General features: G+C 32.4%; 1 protein-coding gene across 2 annotated transcripts; it reads left to right on the top strand.

Annotated features, from left to right (window-relative positions):
• Positions 1-23531: 23531 nt before the first annotated feature.
• LOC141044550 (anaphase-promoting complex subunit 13-like) lies at positions 23532-25125 on the top strand. Of its 2 annotated transcripts, none has more exons than XM_073529138.2 (4): positions 23532-23652; positions 23981-24076; positions 24227-24280; positions 24750-25125. In XM_073529138.2, exons 2-4 carry the CDS (start codon positions 23998-24000, stop codon positions 24812-24814), a joined length of 198 nt encoding a protein of 65 aa, XP_073385239.1. In that variant the 5' UTR covers positions 23532-23652; positions 23981-23997; the 3' UTR covers positions 24815-25125. The 2 variants fall into 2 exon arrangements, with proteins under 2 accessions (XP_073385239.1, XP_073385240.1); XM_073529139.2 differs by having other exon boundaries at positions 23532-23695.
• The last annotated feature ends 654 nt before the right edge of the window (positions 25126-25779 follow it).

Genomic DNA, 25779 nt, shown 5'->3' with positions numbered 1-25779 from the left:
TTCTTGCAAGGGACAAAGTGTCCCATCTTTGTAAGCCAATCTACCATGAAAAAGATGATGTCAAATGAGTTTGATGATGGCAGGTCTATGATGAAGTCCATGGAAATTGAAGACCATGGTCGACGTAGAATCGACAATGGCTGTAGAAGTCTATAAAGGCGATGTCGAGGATTCTTGGATCTTAAACAAATGTCATAGAAGAAGACAAAATCTTTCACATCCTTCTACATTTGAGGCCATCAGAAATCTCGAGAAATAAGCTCCAAGGTTTTGTTGAATCCAAAATATCCCGCAGCTGGAAAATAGTGGCGAGATTGAAGAACTCGGAGTCGTCCTAGTCCTTTTGAAATATACAACTACTCTTCAAAATATAAAAGATCTCCCTCCACCTTGAACTTGTCATCATTGGCACGCTGCTTGATATCAATGGCTATTGAATCTTCAATGGTCACGGCACGTACCTAGTTCAGAAAGTCAGCATCAATAGGCACAATAGTAGCGCAAAGCCGAAATTACTCTGGCTTCAACAATGTCGTACATTATTCATCAAATGCTGCTTCTCCAGCCTTTCGTACAAGATACGATCTCCTCGATAAGGCATCGGATAGTCCTTGCTACTTTCCAAGTCGATAAGTGATAATAAAATTGAACCTAGATAGCGACATTCTCCACCGAGCTTGACGTCAATTTAGAACTCGAGCCAACATAAAATACTCCAAATTCTTATGATGTGTGTATACAGTCACTGAGTTTGCAACTCCTTCAAGAAAGTGACGCCATTCTTGGAAAGAATCCACTATAGCAAGAAGTTCCTTATCGTGGATTTCATAATTGATTTCAGCAGCAGAGAACTTTCGAGAATAGAATGCAACGAGATGGAGCTTCTTGTCTTCTCCAATTTGTGAAAGTGCAGCTCCGAAAGTAAAATCCGAAGCATCAGTTTCTAAATAAAAGGCCTTTGTAAAGTCTGGATGTACCAAGATTGGAGCTATAGTAAATGTCGTCTTCAGGTCTTGAAACGCCTTCTCCGCTAGAGGTCCCCATTCCAGCTTATTCTTGCATGTCAACTGAGTGAGAGGACCAGCAACTTGAGAGTAATTCTTGATGAAGATCTGATAGAAGTTAGTAAAATCAAGAAAGCATTGTACGTCTCTAATCGTCTTCGAAACCTCCCAGGATACGATTGCTTCTACCTTCTTGGGATCCATCTTTAAACCTTCTATATTCACAACAAATCCCAGAAATTCCATCTCCATGTGGTGAAATAAACACTTCTCCAACTTGACATATAGTCCTCGTTTGCGTAGTTTCTCTAAGACCAAACGTACGTGCTATTCATGCTCTTCTTCATTTTTGGAAAATATTAGAATATGATCCGAGTAGATGACAACAAAATCATCAAGGTCCTCTTGAAAAATATCATTTATCATATGTTGGAAGACTGCTGGAGTATTGGTAAGACCAAATGGCATGACATTATACTCAAAATGGCCATACCCTGTACGGAACGCTGTCTTCCACTCATCTCCTTCCTTGATTTGTACGAGGTTGTAAGCTCTCCTTAGATCAATTTTAGTAAAGATCCTTGTACGTCCAAGTTGTTCTAAGAGACCAAAAATCAAGGGTAATGGGTAATGATTCTTCTTTGTTACTTTGTTGAGGCCTCGATAGTCCATGCACATCCGAAATGAGCCATCTTTCTTCTTCACAAATAAGATGGGTGCTCCAGCTGACAATTTTGAATGACGGATGAAGTTCTTGGCTAGATTCTCGTTGATGTACTTCCACAACTTCACTAACTCGATCTGCGATAGATTGTAGATTGGGCCAAAATGCGGTTGTACTCCTTCTTGCAAGTCTATGGCACAATCATATGGTCGGTGTTTCGGTAGCATGTCGGTATTCTTCTTTTGAAACACGTCTTTAAAATCTTTATATTGCTCAGGTATACTTGTTGTCAAGATCTTTCTCGCGGTAGTTGGAGCCGCATAAATGACAAATGGTGTGCCTTCCTTGGATGAGCTTATAAACGCTCTTGCTCCAATGAATAAGGATTTCTCTATTCGAGGTTTTCTACTAGGCTTGCTCTTGGGTGGTTTTGTGGAAAAGGTCATCTTCTATAACTTTCCATCTATAGATGGATTATGCTTTTTCAACTAAGAAAGACCAAGAATAACAAGATTTGATGGGATTTTAATAATATTAAAAATAATATGACTACTATGGCCCTTAAACGTTACTTCTATAGGTTCTTATTCATGGGTGATACTACTAGACAATAAAGGTCGTCCATCTATAATTTCAATGTGAATAGGTTTGGATTTTTGTACTAAAGGGATCTTATGATGCTTCATAAATTCTTCGTCTAAAAAATAAGCAGATGCTCCTGAATCTAATAATGCTAAGGTTCTCAATTTCTAAGGACCAATAAACAAAGGGATTGTAAAGCAAAAGGCAAGTTGAGCAAAAAGAAAGGAACCTGGTTGTTGTTGCGATATTTCACTGTCCAGACGCACGGTTCTTATTGTAGTTGGGCATCCTTGTTTTCCTGAACAAACGTGCCCCTAGTCCTGACAGTGCATCGATTTTGCTTCTTGAGGCAGTTTCCAACTTTGTGGCCTTCTTCACCAGAATATAAGCATAGACCTCCCCCCATACGCCGCTTTTTTTCTTCTAGATTAAGAGATTTGACACGTACCACATCAATTTGTATGTCTTCTACCTCTGAATGTGAATTCACATTGCTTGCCAACATAGTTGGGGCATGGCGAACCGTATGTTGTCTCGGCGGCGTTCAAATAGGTGGTTATTGCACTTCATAACTTAGCTAATAGCTTCGTTGAGCATTTGTGGATCAGGAAGAATTAACAGCAAATCCTTCACATCGTCCCTTAAATCCCAATAGAATTAACTCATCAACGCTTCTTTGTCCCAATTGATGTCCCACACTAATTGTTTGAAATCCGATGCATAGACTGATGTAGAGCACATCCCTTGTTGTAGTGACCAGATCTTTGTTGTAGCCCATCAAACCTTATCGTGTTCACCAAATGCTTCCGCAAATGCCTCCAAAAAGGTTTCAAAGGTGTTTAGTATGGACGATCGTTTCTCAAACAAAGGAGCAAACCATGATAGAGCTTGCCCTGTAAGTAAGGTTCCAATAAGCCCAACATGTGACTCCTTCGTTGGATAGCATTCGGGCTGTAAAACTGTTATCAATGTAATTTGGTTAACAAATCCTTGAAACTTGGAACGCATACCATCGAACTTGTTCGGAAGGCTAACTCGGGGCTCCTTATGTTGTAGAACTAGCGGTGCTTGTCAAATCTAAGGCAAAGTTGCTTCTCCAAGTGCAGAAGTTTGAGGCTGGTGCAACCTAGATTGTGCTATCCCAGTTGTTCCATCATTATGAAGCTTTGCCACGACTCCTTCAATCTCTACAGTTATTTGCAATAACGTAGCGAGGGCATTCATGATAGCATCCAACTTGGACTCTGAACTTTTTGTCATACTAATGTCTTGGCCTTCAGCCATTCTAACAGAAGTATAGAAATGACTCTACAAGAAGACAATATTGGTTTAGAGGAGGGTACTCCACAACCTCTAAAACGCCTTAAGAGCTTCAAGAAAAGGGGTAATCCACTCTTTCCAAGAAGAATAAGACTCCAATATTGTAACAAAAGAAATGACTCTACAAAAAGACAATATTGGTTTAGAGGAGGGTAATCCGCAATCTCTAAAATACTAGTACACCTCCAAGCAGTGGATTAATCCACACTCTAACGAAGAAGAAACTAGCTCTGATATCTGAGGTGAGTGCAGTCTTGATAAACTGTCATAGACACAAAAATACAAGCTCGGGATCTAATAAGAAGTTCAAGAAGAACCGGCAAGAACTAGATTAATCAGATGAATACAAGAACAACACCAAAGAGGTGAGCTAGAACTCCAAGAGATGTGTTATCGAAACTGAAGAACTCTTCAGCCTCGATTCCAATATATACTCCTATTTGAGAAGCTTCTCAAGTAACTTCTACCAACTAGAAAGCTTCTAGAAGGTTCCAGAGACTTGCTTCTAGAAGGTTCTAGAAACTTATCTCTAGAAGGTTTTAAGGACTATGTCCCTAATATCCTCTTTTAACTAGGAAGCTTCTAGAAGGTTCCAAAGACTTGCTTCTAAGAGGTTCTAGAAACTTATCTCTAAAAGGTTCTAAGGACTATGTCCCTAACATCTTCTATCAACTAGAAAGCTTCTAGAAGGTTCCAAAGACTTGCTTCTAGAAGGTTCTAGAAACTTATTTCTAGAAGGTTCTAAGGACTATGTCACTAACATCTTCTACTAACTAGAAAGCTTCTAGAAGGTTTCAGAGACTTGTTTCTAGAAGGTTCTAGAAACTTATCTCTAGAAGGTTCTAAGGACTATGTCTCTAACATCTTCTACTAACTAGGAAGCTTCTAAAAGGTTCCAGAGACTTGCTTCTAGAAGGTTCTAGAAACTTATCTCTAAAAGGTTCTAAGGACTATGTTCCTAACATCTTTTATCAACTAAGAAGCTTCTAGAAGGTTCTAGAAACTTATCTCTAGAAGGTTCTAAGGACTATGTCCCTAATACATAGATATTTTTAAATTTTAGATAATAAAATGACATAAGAAAAGATTTATAATGATCTTTTGATTTTCAATATAGGATTGAAGAAACTTTGGAAGAAAGATTGTTGAATTAAGAAACTAGTGGATAATTACATAATAAGGTGTCAAGGACATGAATCTCAAAGAACTAAAAGATTAATACACTCTTCTATCACTTAAAAAGACTAGAAAATTATTCAATAATAGTATGATAATAAATTAAAATAGCTATTATTAAAAATAAGAAGACTATAAAATCTTAAAATAAGATTAATGGATTAAAAAGGCATTGAAAATAGTGAAGAAGGCTTTATTCTTGCATCCATATATACTATCTAACTAGAAGATATATGGCGACATTCCATAAGACTTCTAATATGTATCTAATTTGCAAGACAAGTTGTTGTAATATAACAAGTCTAATAAATAAAAAGAAAGAAGAAATTATTATAGTATAGAAGAATTTACTTCAAATATTGTAGCAAATTATCTTGAAAAATAGACAATAGTCCAAAACAAAATAAAATTAAAGGTGTAAATACTATCTTTTTACAAAGTAGGCTTCTAATTACTTTTAAGGCCAAAAATAAGGTAAAATAAGATAGATTAGAAAAAAAAAGGATATGAGCATATATAAAAAGAAGTAAATAGTTGATTTTAATAAAAAGTAACTAAAAAAGGCAAAATTTGATACCCAGAGAGGAGTAATTATGAACCTTAGTCGAAATCAAATCCCGAGGCACAAAACTGGGCACCTAAGGCCCTTTGGGGGTTTTTTTGTAGATTGGAGAATGGAATTCGAGAATAAACTTAAAAATATTTTTTTAAGCATTGATTTTAAGTGATTTGAGTGTGTTATATATTTACAAGAGCTTTGCAAAGTCAAAATTATTTTAGGTGACTCTGAAATTTGTAAAATAAAAAGTATATTATATTTTGGAAAATTCCCATAATTTAGCATGAAATCTACAATTAAAATTTTGAAGATTCATAAGAATAGTTATTTGGATTGTACAATATAAGTTTGATCTTGATTGAATAGTTGAATTGAAGGTTATTGAATTTTAAGTAGGTTGAGGTCTCAAAAATTGGACTTTGAGAAGCAATTAAGATTTCTAAGATCTTTAGCAATCTACTAATGGAATTATGATATAATTTATATATGAAAGTAATAGACTTGATTTGCTGCACATATGTGAAATTTGAAAACAATTGAATAGTTTGAAGAGGAAATATTGGTGCTAGAAATTCAAAATTTAGATTTGATTAAGAGGCCGGTCAACACTTAAGCAGATTTTAAGATTATTCTTCCATTTAGTAAAGGTAATCATTTTCAAATTTGTATACTTAATGCTTATTTAATTATTGAAAAGTGTATAAATTTTTAAGCAAGATCAATGGTTCAATTAATAGATATTGAGATTCTAAATAATATTAAGATTAGAACTTGTCTAGGGTTTGATTTAGGATTTAGGATTTTTTTAGGATTTAATTTAAAATTTAGAATTTGTCGAAGGTTTGGTCTAGAATTTAGGATTTATCTAGGATTTGGTTTAAAGTTTAGGGTTTAAAGTTTGTCTAAGGTTTGATTGAAGTCCATTAAAATTTCAACAAAGATTAAATTAGAAATTTATTGAGATTTATTTAAGATATATTTGTGATTATTTTAATATTTTTTAGAATTTCTTAAAGATTCTTATTATTTCTTTCATAATTTCTTTAAGGTTTCTTTTAAATTTGATTAAATCTTCTTTAACATTGTTAAGATTTAATTAGAATTTATTTAGTATTCTATTAGAGTTAGGATTTTATTATAGAAATTTTTATTCTATCTTTTACACTGAGGTGCTTGGTCTATTCTTGAGCAAGACTTTATATAATATAATAACATTGTCGTGAAATTATATAATATGACTATATAGTGAAATTATTATCAAAATTGAATTTCTAGTTAATATCTAATTATCTTAGTTCAATTATAATTTGAGGTATCTAAACATGGCTTTTATAAAAGCCTCTTAGATAATTTTCTTATCTTAACAGTTAGTAGCTTGAAGGTTAGTTAGTAATTTTACCTTCTAAGTTGTAGAGACTCTTTTATTACCTTAGAAAGGCCATGAATTGATAAAATCAAGATAGAAGAGATAAATGGTTGGCATGGTTGATGCTAAGGTCAAGTTAAGGGTAGAATTGGGTAAAAAAATCCTTAGGATAAATTAGATTGATACCCAGGGATCGACCATTTGTGAGACAGGGTCGAAATCAAACTTCTGGTTACTAAAATGACCACCAAGGGCAAGTTAGGGATTCATTCAAAGATTAGAGGATAGGCTTTGAGAGCTAGCTTAAAGCTCTTTTCAGAGGCATAAGGATTGTTTTTGAAAAGTTTATGAAAACTTAGCAATTATTGTTCAAAGTCAGGGTTTATATTAGTGATTTGAGTTTTATATAATATAATTAGGACTAGCAATTTTGGCTAGTTCGTGTAATTGGTGTAACATCTATAATTTAAAATTTGAAACTGTTTGGATTATTGGATGTGCTAAGTGTATAAAAAAAATTTTGATAAACTAACAATGTGGTTTAAAGATATCTAGTTTTTAGCACAAGAGGGTTTCGAAAGGTGGCAATTTGAGGTTGGGTAGGATTTCTATGATATTTAAAGATCTATTAGTCGGATTTAGGTGAAATTTGGCATAGTGTTGAAGGACTTGAAGATCAAATCACACACCAATTTTGAATCAAAGTTAATAATTGAAAAGGGAAAAATCATTGCTAGGATTTTTGCTTCACTTTTCAAGATGGCAGCCGAGTGACATTAGTGCAATTTTTGGAGGTTTTCTCACAATCTCTAAGTTGAATTGGGCTAAAAATTCTTGAGCATATAGAAGACTTACATTGACAATTGCATGCAAAATTCCACATCAAGTGGATGGTCGGATTGGATGTTACAGCTTGTTAAAGCTCATTGATTAGGATTGGGGCTTATAAGAAAAATCTAAATTGCTTAAATATGAAAGTAATAAGATAATTGGAATTTATGTATGGTTAAGACTACTAAGAAGGGTGTTTTTAGCACTTTTTAATTGAAATTCAGATTATATTCTTCTCGTATGGATGAATCGTATTAGGATTTCTTAACTACTTGTAAAACATAATCTCTCCTTCCTCAACTAGATGCCCGGTGCATTCTTGAGCAAGACAACATGTAATATGACAACATGTCTTAATTTGAAATATAAGTTTCTTATATTAATGCAAAATCATTAGCTCATACTATAAGCTATCAAAACATGCAATATACAATAAACTTATTAGCCAAGTTTATAATCTATCAATCAAATACAAATATGCATAAAATCAAATATACATCTATATAGCTTCTAAGAAGCCTTTTTATATGATATTATTAAATTAATATATTTTTACCTATTTATAATACTTAGATAACTATTGAAATAAATATATAAGTCCTTTATATTATCTACCTTTTTTGAGATGAGTTTGACAAAGCAAGATGTTTATATCTTTAAAAAATCCAAGATGCGGCAAATTCTATTTATTACATATTCTAATCTTTGTTCTCTTTGAAGGTAGTTGATAGATCTTCTCAATTATTAATAATTTTATTTCATTATGGAAAGACCATTCTTTTATTTGATCTTTGTTAAAACCTTCATAATTTATTTCAAATAAAATATTTGTAATACCATTAGAAATTATTCCTACTTCCAATAAAAATAGCAAATATTAAGAGACTCTTTCAAGGTTGTAATATCAAATGTATTATATTTTTCTATCTATTTAAAGAAGAATATGTCATTTTTGAAGGTTTACATCTTGATTATGTTATTTCAAAGGTTATAATAATCATAATTTTTTATTTTATAAATCAATACATAATAGCTTCTAAATTGAAATTATTGGTTGTTGATTTTTTTATCTTCTTAATACCAAAAATTATACAAAAATTATAAAAAAAAAAGAATATCAAATGTATTCTTTTTTAAATTGTAGTTCTTTTATAACAAAGTTTTGTTATCTTTTATTTTATTTTTGATGGATGTTGTCAATAAAAAGCATCAATTTTTTTTTTATTTGTAAGATTCTTAGTTAGCTCCCATGTGTATTCATTAATATCATATCTACACCAATCAACAAGATATTTTAATCTATTTTGGCACTGCTGTAAATCTAAGACTTCTTTAACCTTATACTCTTGATTATTTTTCACTTTTATAAAATAAAGTGATATTTTTCATCTTCTTCATATATCTATTATCTTATATGGCTGAAGGGAGATACTTAGAATATAGAATGGATCTTTATAGACTTTGATAGCTATAATTGGTAAGAAACTCAATTAATTTGTTCATATATAAGAAATAGTTTAAGTCTAAAATAATCCAACTTATTACAAGGGCAATTAGTCTTGATATTATGACAAAATAATCATACCTTCTTGTCAACATAAAATTCAGTTTGTTCTTTATGATAAGCATCCGCATTGATTTTTTATTGTTCTTGAACTTCTTTTAGTTGTACCTTTGTTGTTATATATAACTTTAACAAATAATTTATCAAATTTTCCACCTCATGATGATTAAATCTTAAAAATTCAAAAGTATTAAATCATAGATAATAACCATAATTTACAAAGAAATATATTCTTTGAATCATATAAATTTGAGACTAAAAGATCTATAATAAAATCGATAAAAACAAAAGACTATGATTATTCTAGAATAGATAATGGCTAAAAAATCTATAAGATTTGTGATGAAGAATTTTTGATCTTAAATAAATATTATATGATTGTATAAATTCTTTAAGTGCCTTCCATATTAAATACCACTAAAAATCTTTAGATGTTAGCTCTAAAGTAATATTATATTTAAAATATTCAACTGTTAAAAAGTCATGATGAGCTTAAAAAATACATAATTATATATTTTTTAAATATATAATTATTCTTTAAAATAAAATAGATTGTTTTTAAATTCAAACTTGAAAGTATCTAGGGACCTTGAAGACTTATTCTAAATATCATAAATAAGAGAATCACAAGACATACTCAATTGAATTTGCTTGAAAAAAGTTGAATCAATAATTAATGTTGATTTCATTGCTTAAAAATAGAAATACTATGACTTCAAAAAAATCATTTTTTTGTCAATAATTTTTTTTTTTTTTTTGGTGCAAGATAAAAACATCTAGAAATGGCGTCTAATAAATCTTATTATTTTTTTTATTTGATGTGTAATGTTAAAAGGAAATCTTGATAAATACATGCTCCAACAGGCTTATCAATAATTTAAAACATGTGTTAGTATGAAGTACTTAAGGTTCTTATGATATATATATATATATATATATATATATATATATATATATATATACTAGACTATGATTGCCTTCTAAATAATGACATCATTTCTGAAATAAATCCATTATTGCAAGAAGTTCTTCATCATGGATTTCATAGTTAATCTAAGCTATTGATTTTCTTTTGGAATGGAAAGCTACTAAGTAGAACTTGTGTTTAAACCACATATATATCAAAATTTGATGTACTTGTTTTCATAAGAATGCATTAAAAAAGTCAACATGATACAAGTTTAATGCAAAAATAAATGCTATCTTTAAACATCAAAAAATGCTTCAATTTCTTTGCTCTACTCAAGTATGCCATTACATGTCAAACATTTAAGATAAGTCACAATTTAAAAAAATTCCTTGATGAAGATCGAATAATAATTGACAAATTTCAAAAAACATTGAACATCTTTGACTATTTTTGAGATCTTTTAATCTAAAATAGTTTGAATATTTTTAGGATCCATCATAAGACCATCATTTGAAATAATTCATGCTTAGAAGTCAACTTGAATAATATGAAATATACACTTTTTCATCTTGGCATATAATCTTGCATTTCTAAATTTTTGTAACATATGACAAACGTGAAGTTTATATTCTTCTATGTTTTTAGAATAGATTAAGATGTTTTCTAAGTAATATATGACAAAATCATCTAGAAACTCACAAAAAAAAATATCATTTATTAGATATTAAAAAGTACCAAGTGTATTTTTCAGTCCAAAAGGTAAGATGAAAAAGTATTATATTTAAAATGTCCATACTTGGTTCCAAATGTAGTTTTTTTATTCATCTATTCTTTAAATGCATATCAAATTGTATACTCCTTTTAGATCTATTTTTTTATATAGATCTTTATTCAATTGTGTTCATTAAGAAGTCTTGAAATCAAGAGTAGAAGATATCTATTAATGATGGTAATCTTGTTAAATCTTTAATAATCTACATACATCTACAAAGATCCATCTTTTTTCTTTACAAATAAAATATGAGCCTTTAATAGAGATTTGGAATAATAAATGAAATTTTTAGCCAAATTTTTGTCAATGTATTCTTTGAACATAGCCAACCCGTATTGTGATTGACTATAGATTGATCCAAATGGTAGTTAAATTTTTTCTTGAAAATTGATGAAACAATCATTAGGAAAATGCTTAAGAAGAATATTTATATTATTTTTTCAAAAACATCTTTATAATCTCTGTATTAGCTTGAAATGCTACTTGAAATCTTTTTTCCATCAAAAATAAGTGTAGCATATATAGCAAAAATTTATCTTTCTTTTGCAACATATATAAAAGCTCTTACATCTATCAATAAAGTTTTAGAAATATTAGACTTATAGCTTTCTAATTGAATAGCAAAATCTTCGATTAAACTATGGAAAAAATCAAGGTTATGAAAAATCCAATCTATTTGGAGATTATATTTTTTTTAATCACGATAATCTTAAAATAATTGAACTAGAAGGAGATCTAATTAAATTAAATATTATTAAACTATTATGACTTCCTCATTTTGTAGTTGCATTGCTTCTTTGAATAATATTAAATAGTTTATTTAGGTCCCTCCCAATATAAGTACTTTATTTATTATAAAAATCTTCAAAACTTTGATCTTGTTCCATCATATTTCTTTGGCATACTTATCATTGCCTCTCTCATACTTTTAGTAGCAAGACTTCTCATATTTTATTGTGAATTTTTTTTCCTTGCTTTGCTCAATTATACATCTTTTTGGCATAGATTTTGAATTTTATTATTGATTACTTCTATAGGCATTGGAATACTACATCTAAGATTGAAATTAGAGATATATGAGATTTTGATCCTAAAAATTTTAAATATCTTATAAAGATCTATAATGGTGGTAAATCTATCTTGTTTTTTGTTGAAAATAGCATCCGTAATTTATTTTTTTCATAAAAAACTCAAATAAAATCCATAAATCAAATTAAAGAAAGATAATTCACAATCTATAATATCAAATGAAAATTTCTATAAAGAAGGATAGTCTACTCTTTTTAAAGAAAAAAATTATTTTTATGGAACTAAAATATTAGGTTGAAAGTAGGTAGTCCAGAACCTTCAAAATACAACAATAGAAGTGGGATAGTCTACTCACTTCTAAAAACAAGACAAGAAAAATAAGTTATCATTCTTGTCAAAATATGAAGGATGTGAACCTTGAAGAATCAAAAATTCAATACACTCTTATATAATTCAAAATAAATTGATATTCATTCAAATCTAATATAGTATTAAAACTCAAATGGATATTATTAAAGAAAAAAAGAATAGAAAATCTTAAAATAAAACTAAGGACTAAAAAAGCATTGACAAGAATAAAAAAAAACTTCTCTTTTGTTTCCATATATAATATTTAAGTAATAGCTACATGACAACATTCTATAGGACCTCCAATACGTGTCTAATTTGCAAGACACATATTTTAACTTGCAAGGTAATTTTTCTATATGTATACTATATTATTAGCTTGTATCATAAGATACTAATACGTGCAACATGTAGCTAACATGTTAGCGAAGTTTCTAACCAATCAATCACTTCTAAACATATATAAAGGTGAAATTATGTCTATGAAGTATCTAAGAAGCTTTCATATAAGATATTATCAAATTAATTTATTTTTAGATATTTATAATATCTATGTGATTATTGGAGTAAATATGTCTGTGACACAAGATTCATCAAGTATAAGATAAAGCTCTATTTTAAACAAATAACATCAATAAATTATTTCAAGCTTAAATATTTTTTTGGCAATATTTGAATATTATAAGATACGTAAAGATGTAAAAAGAAGAAATTAATGAATTAAGTAAATCAAAGTAGGTTCAAAGTTTTGCTACTAAATGAGAGTTCTTGAACATGATATAATCATCAATCTCAACAAAATTCTTGATCTTAATATAATTTTTGACCTCAAAAAAAATTTCAAACTTTATAATTAAACTGACCTTAACTTTAAATACTTATAGCAACTCTATAAAGAAAAAGAATGATTATTAAAGAGCTATTGTGACTATAATGATAGAGTCTATGCAAAAATATAGAAGAAATATCCTACATTTTTTAGGATGTGAGAAGTAAGGTATTCACTCTTTTTAGAACTTTGAATCATATAGTAGCATCATCTATATAATTTTGTCAAGATGAAAGTATTTGCTTTAAGAAAACATAAGATTTATGGCTGCAACTAGATATGGTCAAATAATATCTTTCATTCAAATAAACTCTACCACCTCATATTCATGATAGTATGTGAAAGTTGTCTTCTCTTCTTCATTCTACTAGTTGCCATAGCTCCATACTTCACTAGATTTGAACATGTGATGGCTCTTTGAAGCGTTATTCAACTTATACATATGCACATCAAATCTCACTATCTAAAACTCTCTATAATATATTTTATGAGCAAAAAAAGTCACTATTCATATTAACACAAGACAATTGATTCCTTCTTATTTAAAGAAATACTATAATTTCATATTAATTCTTCTTGGAAGAATAAAGAGATTTTTAAAAAATTTATAATAAAAAAAATCTAAAAATATCAACTTAATATTTAAAAATACATTATAAAAAAAACTCTAAAGAAAAATTATGAGATAAAATTCTAAAAAAAACCTTAAAGAGTAAGTGGCTCTTTTTTTATTCAAAAATATACTATATTTTTATATTAATTCTTTTTAAAGGAAATAAAAGTTTTTTTAAAAGTTAAAAAAGAAAGAAATCTTTTTTAAAAATCTCAATACAAAAAACTAAACATACTATGAAAAAACCTCCTAAGAAAAATCTTTAAGAAATAAATCCAAAAAAAAACCTTCAAAAGTAACTAGCTTTCTCTTTATTCAAAAATACACTACAACTTCATATTAACACCTCTTGCAATAAATGAATTTTTTTTAAAAAGCTAACAAAAAGAAAAAATCTTATCTCAAAATAAAAAACTAAACATACTATAAAAAAATCTCTAAAGCAAAACCTTAAAAAGTGGTTGACTCTTTTTTTATCCAAAAAGAGATCATTATTTCATACTATCTCTTCTTTGAGCAAATAAGAGCTTTTTGAAAAGCTTATAAAGAGAGAAACAACTCTTCAAAATCTCAAATCCAAATTCAAAATATACTTTTAAAAAATCCCAAAGAAAAATCCTATAAAATAGTTGGGTCTTTTTTTATCCAAACGAGTACCATTGCTTCATGGTAACTCCTCTTAAAGCAAGTGAGAACTTTCTAGAAAGATTATAAAGAGAGAGACAATATCTCAAATCCAAATTCAATTAATATTTTATATCATTTTTACATATTATACTAGTTTCCAACATAACAACAAGATCTTTTTTTGTTTAATGTTATAGATGATTGTAAGATTAGATATAAAAAATATAAAATATATGGTCAATTTGAATTTAATATTTATAATTTTTCTAATAATAAGAGCATGGACAGCTTGGAAATAGAAGGTCTTAGGAATTGGTCTTTTTAGCAAAGTGAGGAAAATATAGAGAATTAAAGAAAATAAAAAATATATGAGAGAGAAAATTTTAAAGAATTGAATTGCAAAAAATAACTTGTTCAATTTAAAATTATGTTTTACAAAGATAATAATAAAAAATATATAAAAAAAAATCTTATAAAGACTTTGCTTTAAAACCACTAAGTGTAGGCATTTTATCCCACTTTACTACTTTTTTTTGTAATTGTAGAAAGTATTAATTAAAGTACAAAAACACCAATTAATAATGTAGCATTAATAATTTTTATATGTATTTAATTTTAATATATCTTCATACTCTAAAAAAAATATTATTAATATGTTTTAGTTCTATCTATTTTTTATTTACTTCTACTTATTTTATATCTTAATTTAAGAGTTTAAGTATTTATAACAATAGGCTTATTTGAATAATTTGATTATTAAATTTTATTACTAGAAAATAAATTAGTATAGAAATTTATATAATAAAAGTTTAAATTGTTAATTTTGTATGCAATTTATATCTAAAGTTTTTTGGTTGTAATATATTTATATTTTTATAATCAAATAAAATTATTTATTATTAATAAAATTATAATTTTTGCATAGAAATTAGTAAAATTGTATAGAAAAAAGATAGAACTTAAGATTTTAGGTGCTAAATTTCTATTTTGTTGAAATATGTAGTATTGATTGTTGTTTGTTGCATATTATTGCTTAATTTTTATTTTTTTATTTTTTGGTAAATAATAGCATATAATAATATTTGATCAAATAAGAATAGAAAAAATTTGTCACGGACCAAAAATACAAACAAGAAATCTAAACAAGAAGTTCAAGAAGAAATGACAAGAACTGGATTATCAGATGAGTACAAGAGTAACGCCAAGAGAATTGAGCTAGAGCTTCAAGAAGAGTATTGTCGAGACTGAAGAACTCTTCAGCCTCGACTCCTATATATACTACTGGCCTATGGTTCTAAGGAAGCGCATCAAGAAGCTTCCCAAGAACTATGAAGCTTCTCGAGCAACTACCCAAGAGCTAGAAAGCTTCTCAAGTAACTTCCTAGAATCTACTAGAATATTCTAAGAATCTCCTAGATCCTTCTAAAGGAATCTTTAGAGAATCTTTGAAGAATCTTTGAAGAATATTCTAAGAGAATATTCAAGGAATCTTCTGGAAGTTTCTAGAGACTTCTTTCTAGAAGATTCTAGAAACTTGTCTCTAGAAAGGTCTAAGGACTATGTCCCTAACATCACCTCTTCCTTTAGCTTCGAGGTCTCCGAGAAGCAATGTTATCGTCAGTCAATACCAACGCAAGAAAATGAAGATCTGTCGCATAACCTCTACTATGAACTCCAATTGTTGTTCACGAGGCAAGTGATTCAATGGTCCTTGAAGCCAACGGTAGTGGCCCACGCCTTCAACTTCTGACCAAGCATAAACCTCCGTGTCTTCATTGTGAAATTGTCTTGCAAACAATCCTTCTGGCTGACCATTGTAGGCAGATTCGACCTCAAATACAATCACCAGCGATCTGTTGCTCGGAATCCTTCGACGTCATCGTGGTGCAGACGGTTCTTCATCTCGCGGTCGTCTTCGTGAGCTAGTTGCTTGAGATGACATGACAAGTGTAGTATCTTGGCTATCCATATTCAAAGGCTAAAACAATAAGAACAAACTTGGACACTAACAAAGTTCTACGCTATCTTGGAGAGAATGACTACATCAACTATGGATTTTGGTGGTGCTCTCTCCTCTTTTCTGTTTTCTGGATGAGCAAGCTTCAGAACGAAGCTATCGTCGAACCGGCTTGGGTTCCTCAGGATATCGTCAATGAAACTCCTATACCTTTTGCGGCGCATTCGCGAGATTTTCGGCCGGCTCCCATGTTCGTTCATTAATATCGTAACCGCTCCAATGCACAAAGTATTCTAATTTACCCCGTCTTTGCCGTGAATCCAGGACCTTTTCCACCTCGTATTCTTCGTGGTTCTCTATTTCTATGCTAGGTGGTGGACATTGTACTCTTCTAGGAAAAGACGATTCTCGATAAGGCTCCAACAAAGAAACATGAAAGACATGATGTACCTTCATAGTAGCTGGTAACTCCAAACGATACGCTACAGGATTGATCTGCTTCTGGATAACAAATGGTCCCAATCTCCGATAGTCCAATTTGTCACATGGCCGCTTGGTCTTAATATTTCGTCGAAGCAGCCAAACTTTGTCTCCAATCGTGAAATTAGGTGCCTGATTCCGAAATTTGTCCGCGAACGCCTTGTAAGATTCTTGGGCAGTTTGCAATTGAAGCTTCAATGTAGTTTGAAGCTGCGAAAGCTCCTTCACCAATCCTTCAGCTGCCGGATTGTTAATCGTTGACGAACTCCATAAGTCAAGCTTCGGATGGTATCCATAATTGGAAAAGAATGGCGTTTGTTGAGTTGACGCATGAAGGGTGTTGTTATATGCGAACTGGACTAGCGGTAGATATGCGACCCAATCATCTTGTTGATAGTTGATGGTGCAACGTAAATATTACTCTAAAACTTGATTCACCCATTCTGTTTGGCCGTCCGTTTGAGGATGAAATGCCGAAGAAAGCTTGATATCCACCTTCAATATTTCAAAAAGAGATTTCCAAAACTTTGACACAAACTGGGTTCCTCGATCCGATACGATATCATCTGGTAGACCATGATATCGATACACACTATCAAGAAAGAGTCTTGCTGTGTCTTCGCTTGACGATGTCTTCTTGCAAGGGACAAAATGTGCCATCTTTGTAAGCCGGTCTACGACAACTAGAATGCTGTCAAATGAATTCGACGGTGGTAGATCCGTAATAAAGTCCATGGAAACCGAAGACCATGGTCGACGCAGAATAGGCAATGGCTGTAGAAGTCCATAAGGCCGATGTCGAGGGTTTTTGGATCTTGAACAAATGTCACAAGATACAACAAAATCTTTCACATCCTTCCACATTTGAGGCCACTAGAAATCACGGGAAATAAGTTCCAAGGTCTTATTGAATCCAAAATGTCCCGCAGCTGGAAAGTCATGACGAGATTGAAGAACTCGGAGTCGTGTTGGCCCTTTTGGGATATACAACCGCTCTTCGAAATATACTAGATCTCCTTCCATCTTGAATTTATCATCACTAGCATGTTGCTTGATATCAAGGGCTAGAGAATCTTCAATGGTTGCGGCCCGTACGTGGTCGAGGAAGTCAGGATCAATTGGTACAATAGCTGCGTTGAGCCGAAATTTCTCTGGCTTCAACAATGTCGTGCACTGTTGATCAAATGCTGCATCTCCAGCCTTTGGCGCGAGATATGATCTCCTTGATAATGCATCGGACAACCCTTGTTGCTTCCCAGGCCGATAAGTAATAACAAAGTCAAACCTGGATAGCGACATACTCCACCGAGCTTGACGTCGATTCAAAACCCGAGCCGACATAAAATACTCCAAATTCTTGTGATTTGTATATACGGTCACTGGATGTGTAGTTCCTTCAAGAAAGTGGCGTCACTCTTGGAAAGAATCTACTATAGCAAGGAGTTCCTTATCGTGGATCTCATAGTTGATCTCAGCAGCAGAGAATTTTCGAGAATAGAATGCAACTGGATGGAGCTTCTCATCTACGCCCATCTGTGAAAGTACAGCTCCCAAAGCAAAATCCGAAGCATCTGTCTCCAAATAAAAGGCCTTTGTAAAGTCCGGATGTACCAAGATTGGAGTTGTAGTAAATACCATCTTCAAATCTTGAAATGCTTTTTCTGCGATAGGTCCCCATTCCAGCTTGTCCTTACACGTTAACCGAGTGAGGGGGGCAGCAACTTGAGAATAATTCTTGATAAAGATCCGATAGTAGTTAGCAAATCCAAGAAAACATTGTACGTCCTTAACCGTCTTCGGAACTTCCCAAGACATGATTGCTTCCACCTTCTTTGGATCCATCTTCAAGCCTTTCGTAGTCGCGATGAATCCCAAAAACTCCATCTCAGTTTGCTGAAATAAGCACTTCTCCAATTTGGCATAGAGTCCTCGCTCCCATAGTTTTTTGAGTACCAGACGAACGTGCTTCTCATGTTCTTCCTCGTTCTTAGAAAATATCAAAACATCATCCAGATAGATGACAATAAAATCGTCTAGATGCTCTCGAAAGATGTCATTCATCATGTGTTGAAAGACCGCTGGAGCATTAGTAAGACCATATGGCATGACATTGTATTCAAAATGGCTATACCTTGTTCGGAACGCTGTCTTCTATTCATCTCCTTCTTAATTCGTACAAGGTTGTAAGCTCTCCTTAGGTCAATCTTTGTAAAGATCCTTGCACGCCCAAGTTGTTCTGGAAGACCAGAGATCAAAGGCAGTGGGTAGCGATTCTTTTTTGTCACCTTGTTGAGACCTCGATAGTCCACGCACATCTATAGTGAGCCATCCTTCTTCTTCTCAAATAAGATTGGTGCCCCAGCTGGCGACTTCGAATGACGGATGAAGTTCTTGGCTAGATTCTCGTCAATGTACTTCCGCAACTCAGTCAACTCCGTCTGTGACAAATTGTAGATTGGTCCAAAAGGTGGTTGTGCTCCTTCTTGCAATTCAATGGCACAGTCATAGGGTCGATGCTCTGGCAGCATATCAGCATTCTTCTTTTCAAAGACATCTTTGAATTCTTCATACTGCTTTGGAATAACCAAAGTCGGAGTTGCATCTTCTCGAGTCGGAGTTGCGAAGATGACAAGAGGTATATTTTGCTTGGCTTCCTTCATGAAAGCCCTTGCACCTATAAACAAGGATTTGTTTCTAGACATTGTTTTGGCAGATTCCACCTTCAAGGAGTTTGTTGGAAATGTCACTTTCCGCAACTTCCAATCTATCAATGGATTATATCTATCAAGCCAAGATAGTCCCAAAATGATAGGACATGAAGGGGTCTTGATAACATTAAACAAAATATTGCTATCATGGTTTTCAAGACGTACCTTCAATGGTTTAGTTTCATGGATAACATTGCCCGAAGACAATGGTCGTCCGTCTATGACTTCTACATGGACAGGCTTAAGTTTCTTTACAAGAGAAATATTGTGAAGCTTGGCAAACTCTTCATCTATAAAGCAAGCGGATGCACCCGAGTCTAATAAAGCATCGACTTGTAGTTCTTGAATACCCAGATGTAAAGGTACCATAAAACAATCTGAAGGTTGAGCTGAGAGAAAGGAACCTTGATTAATTTTGGATGTTGAGATGTCCAGCCGCACGGTCCCTATTGTGGCTGGGCGTCCTTGTTTTTCTGCATGCTTGTACTCCTGAGTCTTGTTGTTTGAGGCTTCTATTTCTTCCAACAATCTACAGCTTTATGGCCCGCTTCTCCGCAATATAAACACAAGTTTTGTTCAAACCGTCGCTTCCTTTCCTCAGCTGTGAGGGGTTTGAAACGTACCGCATCAATTTGCATGGGTTCAGGATCTGTGGAGTGATTCTCTGGACCTTTTGAAAATGTAGCAAATGCTCCATCATTTCTCCAGCCTGATCGTCTTTCTTGTCGTAATTCAAAGAGGCGGTTGTCACAAATAATTGCTTGAGATATAAGTTCTTCTAAAGTATCCGCCTTAGGCATAGTGATCAATAAGTTCTTGACATCATCTCTCAGTCCATATCGAAACCGTGTCATGAACGCCTTATCATTCCAATCAAGATCACATGTAAGCTGTTGAAATTCTGCAGTATAGATTGCAGCAGAACGTGATCCTTGTCGCAGATTTTGTATCTTTCTTTCAGCCACTCTTTCTCGATCGCTATCTCCAAACGCAGCAGTAAGTCTCTCTATGAAAGCCTCTAGGTCGTACAATATTGGAGAATCCTTCTCCAATGGTGGAGCAAACCAAGAGCGAGCATTTCCTGATAGAAGAGTACCTATGAAAGCAACCTGGGTAAATCCATTCGGATAACGAGAAGGGTATAGGCGTAGGTAAAGCCGTACTTGTTGCATAAAACCTCGGAAGTTGGCACTTGTTCCGTCATACTTATCTGGCATACTCGCTTTTGGTTCTTTCGTACTAATCCTTGAAGTATCCATAGGGGTCGTATGTGACACATGTCTTGCTTCTCTCAGTCGAATAATCTCTTGTTGTAAGCTATGAATTTCGCGTCTAGCTTCTTCGGTCACTAGATCAATTTGAGGTTCTTTACTTGGATTGCGAAGAAATACAATCTCCTTTCGTACACTATTCATAAGAGCTTGAAGATCTGCAAGAGTTGCCACTCTATTGTCTATTTGTGGAGATGCACTGTCTATGATCTGGTCTACTTCCATATTTAGAGAATAGATGGATTAAAATTTTGAGAGAAGAAGAAATTGCTAAGTCTCTTGGAAAAAATTGTAGCACTACCTATCACTAAAACCTACTCGGAGAAGAGAAAAGAAAAAAAAAACACTAAACAATTTCAGTTTTAGAGGAAGGTAATCCGCAACCTCTAAAAATGCCTCAATGCTTTCGAGAAGAGGGGTAATCTGCACTCTATCAAGAAGGCAAAGCTCTGAAATCGATGTTAACAGTCTTTTTTACTAGCTATGCTAAACAAAAAGAAGGAATTAATATCAGTCCAAGAGAGGGTAATCCGCAACCCTTAGAACGCTCAAGTATCTCCAAGGAAAGGGGTAGTCCACTCTCTGCCTCAAAGAACTAAGCTCTGATATTGTGATTGAAAAAATATCAGTTTAGAGGAAGGTAATCCGCAACCCCTAAAGCGCTAGAATACCTTCAAGAAGAGGGGTAATCTGCTCTCAAACAAGAAGGATTCAGCTCTGATATTAAGATAAAGGTAGTCTCGACAAACTGTCACGGACCAAAAATACAAACAAGAAATCTAAACAAGAAGTTCAAGAAGAAATGACAAGAACTAGATTATCAGATGAGTACAAAAGCAACGCCAAGAGAATTGAGCTAGAGCTTCAAGAGGTGTGTTGTCGAGACTGAAGAACTCTTCAGCCTCGACTCCTATATATACTACTGGCCTATGGTTCTAAGGAAGCGCATCAAGAAGCTTCCCAAGAACTATGAAGTTTCTCGAGCAACTACCCAAGAGCTAGGAAGCTTCTCAAGTAACTTCCTAGAATCTACTAGAATATTCTAAGAATCTTCTAGAGCCTTTTAAAGGAATCTTTAGAGAATGTTCAAAGAATCTTTAGAGAATCTTTGAAGAATATTCTAAGAGAATATTCAAGGAATCTTCTGGAAGTTTCTAGAGACTTCTTTCTAGAAGGTTCTAGAAACTTGTCTCTAGAAAGGTCTAAGGACTATGTGCCTAACAAAATTCATATGTAAAATAAATAATTTTTTATAAAAAATACTTATTTTGCTCGTAATTAGTTTTAAACTTAAAACTTTGAATTATAATTAGATGCTTGATATAATTGGTTAATAAATTTTTGATTTATAAGAATATTATTACTTTTATGAAATTCTAAGATTTGCTAATTTTTTTGCAATCTTAATATATATAAAAAAAAAAAAAAAAAAAAAAAAAAAAAAAACTCCAAAATTTATTTCTAATCATCTTGAGCATGTTTTTTTATCAAAATGTATATATATATATATATATATATATATATCTGTATATAAAAATTATAAACATTATAATTATAAAATATGTTATAAAATTATATATGATAAAGATTTATATATGATAAATATTTATCATATATCATGATTATGATAAAGATTTTGATACACATTTTGATAGAGATCATAGTATAAAAAGTTTTAAATATTAAAATTTCTATTCTTAGTTTTAAAGATTTTATCTTTTCAAGTTGAAATTATATTTTTAAAATTTTATTTTAATATTTGATTTAAAATTCATGAATATTTTAATTTTTTAACATTAAGAATATGAATCTATATATATATATATATATATATATATATATATATATATGTTATAAATTAATTATAAATTAGATTAAATTAATCATATATTAAATTTTTAAAAATACATAATGATATAAATTTTTAAATTAATGATATTTAGATTAAGATCAATGGCTATTGAAACATTAGAAAACACAAGAAGAATGACTATACATTCTTTTGAGATATTATAATTTTAATTTTTTATAATTTAGATAAAAGTTTAATAATAACCTTAAACAAGTAAGTATGCAAGGTGGCTTCTTAAAGAGCATGCAATCAAGTGCAATGCAAGCTTCTAAAACTTATCAATCTAATATTTGTAATTTTATAAAATTAATTTAAATAATTAAAAATGTATATGTCTTAACTATGTAATAGCTAATAACATATTTGTGAATAATGTAGAAGAATAAATATAGAAATATAGTAACTTTTACTATTAATTATTGTATAGGTTCAAATTATACTTTGGAATCATTAATACAAAATATTAATATCTATATTTTCTATATTAAGAAATCTCTTGAATCATGCTTAGTTAATTGAGTTAGATTCGTTCATTTATTTTTGTACAAATGTGCATTCTATTCAAAATCATGCTACATTTCCAATATAATATCATACATTTAAAATAATATACATTCCAAGTCTACAATTCCTAACAAATACTAGCTTAATGATATATATATATATATATATATATATATATTGGGAAATGTTAAATTGACCCAACCTTTTACTAAATTGATCTCCCTATAGTATCCATCATGAAGAAAACTACATTCATTTTTCTACTATTGGATCCAAAACCAATGAAAACCAACCACATTCATGATGATTGCCATATTCTTCATCATATGTTAGTCAATTTAGTAAAAATCTAAGTAAATTTAACATTTCCCTATATTTATATTTACTTGAATGATTTGAATATGATTTATGAAAGAATCATTTTCGGATGTGCATGGAGGATGGTAATGGGTCTATCGGCTGATACACGAGTGGTTTGCTTAGTGTTGTTTCACCGTGATCTCATCCTGTAACCGCTTGCTAGAATCTGTTGTGTCGCGGGGTGGAAATGATGCTTTGCAGGGCACATTTGATGGATTGGTTTGCACCACTTTTGTGTTCCAGAAATTTGTTTAGGGTTTCGGAGCATGCGCTGTTGGCCTCTTCCTGACTCAGATCAATCGGGATCAGTTGCACTTCTGCTGAAGGTAAACTTCTCGGAGGTGCAAGTGGTTCTGCTTTTTTAGCAAGGTTTTGGTTTAAACTTTGTGCCCTAATCGCGAGTCTCGTGTCCTCTTTTTTCAGTTCTGGTCTCATTGAGCTTGTTGCCGCTGATCGTATTGTGAGGAGCTCATCGATTTTGCCGAGTTTGTCTTCCTTAGACTGCAGCTGCCCTTATGTCAATTATCTCTTGGTACATTGACGGTTAATTGAGGAAGAGATTTGTCACGCATGAGGGGCATAATTCACGAAGTTGTATTGTTATGTGAGCCGGGTTACATTTTTGATACTGTCGATGTCCGTGTAATTTTGCAGTGAGTGTACCGTGAGCGATGGCGGAGCTATTCAATCCAGGCATTCTTCTGGATATTGTTGATGAGGAGTGGCTGATGGACAAGCTACCGAACGATGGTGCGTATCCTTATCTGGCAGTTACAATGGTATTTGTTTATTTATAAAAAGAAATAAAAAATGTTAAGCTGCAACTGAAGTATCCGTGTGTAGCCCGCCTGGTGGCGTAGACATCAACGCGATTCTCACTTTCTGCTACATTGTTCTCAGATGTCCCATTTCCTGCGGGGGTTACTCCTCCGGCTGATGAGATCGACGAAGCAAGTACGTATAATTTTCACCTGTTCGTCCTTGTAAACGGTTTCTCAGACGTTGTTTTGAAGTCCTCCACTGAACAATGTGGATGTCTTAGCCTGATTGGGCTCCGAGTTAGCTGATTTGGTAGCATTCCGGCAAATTGCAAGTACTTTGTTCTGTTGAGAGCAAGGTTTCAAATACGATCATTAGAAGCGCAATGACGTATTCATTCTCCCACCCCTTGATTGTGGATCAAAGTCCCTATTTTTCCTTTAACCAGCTCACTTCTCGCTTGAGGTTCTGCCTCGGGTTCCTTCATTGTATTATGCATTGCTCTGTAATCTGTAGGGGTTGATGTAATTTGGTAAGAACATTAACTTCTTTGTGGAATTGAGGGTAAACAACGGAATCATTTTGAGTTAAAAAACGCTTAGTTCTGGAATTCTCTTCAGAGGATGACTTAGGTTTGATGTTACGCGGGCGTTCTGTGGGACAGATCAGGAGCAGTTACTGGCTAACCAAGACAAATGGACGGACTTGGGATTGCGAACGATCCAGTAGCACTACCGTGCAGCTTCCATGATTGATGGGTTGCTTGTACGTTTTCTTCTCTTTTTCTTTTCTTATTTCTCGCACCCCCCTCTCGGCCATGTGACAGTATTCTACGGGTTAGATCTTTTATTGCCTAATATAGCGTCGGGAGAAGATGAAATCAAACACTGCAACCATATTTGCCTGCAATACGATTACAATCCGCCACCCTGCGCTTATCCAAGCGCTTAGTAATGATGGAACCTCCCTCTATTGGCGTGCTCTTGTACTTATATGTTTTGGGAGCAGGAATGGGTCCGTGATCTGATCCTTTCTCTTGAGCCTTCTTGCAATGTGATACATTATTTTGTTGCTCAAATGACTAGTTAACCATTCCGTGGCAGCCGCAGCCGCAGTTGCTTTTCATCACTTAACAAATAATAAAAAGTAAAAAAATTAAAAAATTGTTGTGAGTTGTAGAATTCCTTCTTAAGGCAGCTAGCGTCAATTGTAACACACCAAAAACCTGCCCTGCGATGCCTACCACCATTGCAACCACCTCAGTAAACGGACCTGACAGCCCCTTATCAATGTAGACACAGAGCCACTTTCATCGTTCGATAATGTGAACTTATTTCAGACAAGATGTCATGTGCACCTGGCTTCCATTACGCCGTGTGCTTCTCTCTTGTTCTTTAATGACTGCAAGCATGAACTGTTTAAATCTGAAGAAATAATTAAACCATGTGTAAGTTCTTTCTGTCCACAAACTGCTTGGAATGCAATGGTAGTAAGAATGCAAGTTGTCTCAGGAAAGGTCACCATAATCAATTTTGAGATTGGGTACTGAAGAGGATGAATAATTGAAACTATTCTTCATGTAAATGAAAAGTTTGGATAATTCTAAGTTTTTAATAAATATGACTGTTTGATTTAGTGACTCAGGGGAAGATAGTAAAATGGCGTTAACCATTTCAAAAAGATTGTGTTTTTAA

Source organism: Physcomitrium patens, chromosome 20, assembly GCF_059467195.1.
Source record: "Physcomitrium patens ecotype Gransden chromosome 20, ASM5946719v1, whole genome shotgun sequence".
Taxonomy (NCBI): Eukaryota; Viridiplantae; Streptophyta; class Bryopsida; order Funariales; family Funariaceae; genus Physcomitrium; species Physcomitrium patens.
This window is presented reverse-complemented; position numbering and strand designations above follow the sequence as displayed.

Excerpts from the sequence above, each read along its gene's own strand:
- LOC141044550 (XM_073529138.2), top strand. The coding sequence starts at position 23,998 with ATGGCGGAGCTATTCAATCCAGGCATTCTTCTGGATATTGTTGATGAG. Across the intron at positions 24,077-24,226 it reads GGACAAGCTACCGAACGATG|ATGTCCCATTTCCTGCGGGG; the intron begins GTGCGTATCCTT and ends CATTGTTCTCAG. Across the intron at positions 24,281-24,749 it reads TGATGAGATCGACGAAGCAA|ATCAGGAGCAGTTACTGGCT; the intron begins GTACGTATAATT and ends TCTGTGGGACAG.